At 35.5% G+C, this 4,007-nt stretch overlaps 1 protein-coding gene across 1 annotated transcript; it reads right to left on the reverse strand.

The window, feature by feature from the left end:
• Positions 1-2,818: 2,818 nt before the first annotated feature.
• LOC113361311 (probable endopeptidase p60) lies at positions 2,819-3,791 on the reverse strand. Its single transcript, XM_026604593.1, has 3 exons — positions 3,444-3,791; positions 3,242-3,358; positions 2,819-3,141 (listed from the first exon to the last, which is right to left on the reverse strand). Exons 1-3 carry the CDS (start codon positions 3,678-3,680, stop codon positions 3,061-3,063), a joined length of 435 nt encoding a protein of 144 aa, XP_026460378.1. The 5' UTR covers positions 3,681-3,791; the 3' UTR covers positions 2,819-3,060.
• Positions 3,792-4,007: the final 216 nt, after the last annotated feature.

Below are 4,007 nucleotides of genomic sequence, written 5' to 3' on the forward strand. Positions count from 1 at the left end.
CACTCACCACCGAGTCCGTAATGAAGAAGATTGAAGACAACAACAAGAAGAAAAAAAGGATGCTTTCAAGAAGATGTACAACATCCAGACAGATAAAGTGAACACCGTTATCAAGTAAGCCTTCCTGATTACTTATGACTAGCTACTTCTTTTTCTTGAAAGGTAGTATATGGATATAGGTCTGGAATGGTTTCACTTAACTTATACATCTGTTTAACTGCACATTACACAAGCCATATGCATGACAGTTTGCACGTTTAACTAACATTGGCAGACTATGGATGTGTAACTAGTAGTTACACATGCTAATTAAATATGTAACTTCTAGGTACACAAGCCAAATGAATGTGTATCTACTAGTTACACATGCAAATTAGATGTGTAACTTATAGTTACACATCTAATTTGATGGGATATGCATATGTAACCTAATGATGAAACTTCTATCTGTTATAGTGGTTATATTTATGAAATTGAGGAAAGAACATCAAGTCCTAGTAGTAGGGAGTAGTAGTGGATGCAGATTAGACTAATTAGATGCAGGTTATACTTATAGTTACACATGCTAATTAGATGTGTAACTTCTAGTTACACATAATGATTGTATGTGAAACTTATGCTAATATGCATGTGTAACTATTGTTTACATATGACATATGCATGTGTAACTACTGATTACACATGCATTTTGTTTTCCTGGGTTCATATCTATACCCTGCTGAATCAGTTGTGTGATCATTTTTTGTGATATTAATGTGCTAGCACAAGGTTCTCAGGTGTTTGTATTATTCTGCCAGTATAATTACTGTCTGAAGCTTTACTTTCTGTTGCTTAAAATGTCCGTCGTCATCGATAATATGAAAATGGCTTAGGTACATCTAGACTAGCGTTGTAAAACGTCTTTCTGTTAATACAGTGCTAACAACGTCTTTCTGCTGAAGCAGTCGTATCTTAATTAAGAGCTTCTCATTCACTTGCAAGGTTAACTGTATTATTTATGACTGGTAATTGCTTGATAGTCACCTCTCGTTTTTGCTAGTGTTATTCATTTAGAGATGGATTTGCTGATTTTATGTTGACATATCCAAGTCTGATGCATGTGTAACTCCTAATTACATAATTCAGATGCATGTGTATCTGCAAGTTACACATGCTAATTAGATGTGTAACTTTTACTTACACATACTGATTTTGGGTACACATACCAATATGCATATGTAACTCCTAGTTACACTAGTCATATGCATGTATAACTTCTAGCTACACTAGCCAGATGAATGTGTATCTCCTAGTTACACATGTTATATGCATGTGTAACTCTCAGTTACACGATTCAGATGCATATGTAACCGCTAGCTACACTAGTCAAATGCTTGTGAAACTGAAATATACATTGTTTTATGTACTGTTCATTTTAATCGTATAAATACTGATTGCTTGTTGTTATATTTCAGGTTTTAGATAACTTCATAAAAGATAATTGCTTAAACGTGGTAATGGTCTCGCTGGAACTGGAGTTGACGCTGAATACACAAGTCAGATGCATGTGTAACTCTCAGTTACACTAGATAGACACATATGTAACTCTCAATTACACTAAACAGATGTGTGTGTAACTTCTAGTTACACATGCTAAGAAATTATTGTAAATGAATATTAAAGTAATAACTGTATTTTTTTTTTGTGTGTGTTTTTTTTGATGTCTATTTTTTTTGCATATATATACAAGTGTAACTTTGCATTACACATATCATAAGGATGTGTAACTTCTGGTTACACATGCCATATGCATGTGTAACTTCTGTTTACACCTTCGCACTGTACTTTAATAATTTCGGGCCTAGATTTAATAATCTTGGGCCTAGATTTAAATTTTATTTAATTATGGGCTTGACAATATGCATAAGGGTATCAAAGTCTTTTAAAAACTCGGGGCCTAGATTTAAACTTTTTTTAATTAAGGGCCTCATATTATGGGTTATCCGTGGGTTGGGCCTGAGCCTAATTTCCCCTTTCCCCAAATCATAATGGAGGTCGTAGGTCGTGCTCCATGGTATTGTAGGTCATGGGTTCGAGCCCCATGGTTCGTGAAATACTACTTATGTTTCAGGTCGTAGGTCGTGCTCCATGGTATTGTAGGTCATAGGTCGTAGGTCGTGCTCCATAGTATAAATTAGTAATGGAGGTCGTAGGTCGTGCTCCATGGTATTGTAGGTCATGGGTTCGAGCCCCATGGTTCGTGAAATACTACTTATGTTTCAGGAAAAGTGATATGTTTACTTTTTCAATTTGACTTATCCCTTACTAATTTATACTTGCACTACCATATAATCTCGATTTTGGTAAGAGTTTTAGATAGCATCGTGCATTTTGAAGACGGCAGCAAATCCATTTTTAGACTTGCACCATCTTACAAATATCGCGTCTGGCAAGAGTTTTTGGTAGTGTGGTGCAATTTGAAGATTGCAGCAATTTTGTTTTGTTGTTCATGGCCGTGTTGTTGCTAGTATTTGATATTTGTGTTGTTTAAACTTCAATATTGACCTGAAACGGGTGTGCATGAAAATCTTACTACTTTTCCGATAAGACATTGCAGGAAACTGGAAAGCAAATACTCACTGATTCTTCTCAGTTGATGATTAAAATGGATTTAGCCACATGTCACAGGTAGAATCGAGGCAGTTTATCATATTAGTGCAGTGAAGCTCGTAAACTCCCAGGGAATCATGGATGAAATAAGTTGGGTTAATTTTGATTTTCCAGATGATCAAGCACTTCTTAGTGGAAACATGTGCATAACTAATTCCAGATAATCAAGCTAACTGGAGTTTCATGGACATGTGTTTGCAATATCATAGAGTGGACTGAGTGGTCGTAAACCATCAAATGGCATCAAACTGCAACAACTATACAACTTCAGACATTGTATTAATCAGCAGCAAGACACCCTTACAATCCTTTAGTTCACCCAAGTAGCTAAACCTACAGGACCTAACCATTAACCAAAATGAAAATTGATTTTACAAACAAGCTAAACTCTTATTGAACCCCAAGAACAATTCATGGAATTACAAGCTTCTTTCCGGCATAAATTTTGTCACCTTCAAGTCCATTGGCTTCTTTCAGTGCATCCACAGAAACCTAATATAACAAAAACGAAACTCGGAGAAAATAAGCTTAAAAATCCCAAATGAGACTAAATAATGTTCTCAAAATTGGAAGAACAAATGAAGAAACTTACCCCATGTTTTCTAGAAAGAGCCCAGAGAGTGTCACCCTTCACAATCTCGACCGTTTTACCCGAAAACGAAGATGGCTGTGGTGGTGGGGACGAATCATTACGAACAATTTGGGGTTTCTGCACAAAATAAAAAAAAAATCAAACTTTAAGAAAAATTCCCCAAATTGAGTAGATTTGACTTCTTTATTAAATGTTTGCATACCCTGGTGACAGGTTCTTCAAAATGAGTGAACTTTGATTCTACAATTGCAGGAGATTTTTCGATTGGTGGAGACTCTTGAAATGTGTTGTTGTTTTGTTTGTATGGGTTTAGGGCTTTGAGGATACTAATAGCGATACCTGAGAACACTACGAATCCGGCAGTCTTTGCCAAGGCCTTGTCTTTATCAAATCCATCATGATGATCTCCGTTGCTTCCATTCGAATTTGATTCGGACATTGTATACCGGCTTTCAGGGATTCACTTTGAGAGAGAGAGAACGGAGAGGGTTTTTTTAACTGAGTTGAGACTTGAGAAAGAGAGGGCTCGATTTTGTATTCAAGTGCTGTGTTAGGTCTGAGCCATAAGTCATCTGACTATATTTAATTGTCTTGTTTTACAAAATATATATAAGAAAATGTGAAAAATTTTGATGGGGCGTTTTTTGATATGTTGACATGTATCTTTGTTGTTAATGAATTGTGTTTCCAAAAATACCAAGATCAATTAAAAAAACAAATTTTTTCTCTAAAAATACACTTCTTTTATATTTTTGGAAACACAATT

Source organism: Papaver somniferum, chromosome 3 (genome assembly GCF_003573695.1).
Source record: "Papaver somniferum cultivar HN1 chromosome 3, ASM357369v1, whole genome shotgun sequence".
Lineage (NCBI taxonomy): Eukaryota > Viridiplantae > Streptophyta > Magnoliopsida > Ranunculales > Papaveraceae > Papaver > Papaver somniferum.

Coding starts and splice junctions, on each gene's coding strand:
- LOC113361311 (XM_026604593.1), bottom strand. CDS start 3,680: ATGTCCGAATCAAATTCGAATGGAAGCAACGGAGATCATCATGATGGA. Junction 3,359..3,443: donor TTGAAGAACCTGTCACCAGG/GTATGCAAACAT, acceptor TATTTTGTGCAG/AAACCCCAAATTGTTCGTAA. Junction 3,142..3,241: donor CTCTTTCTAGAAAACATGGG/GTAAGTTTCTTC, acceptor TTGTTATATTAG/GTTTCTGTGGATGCACTGAA.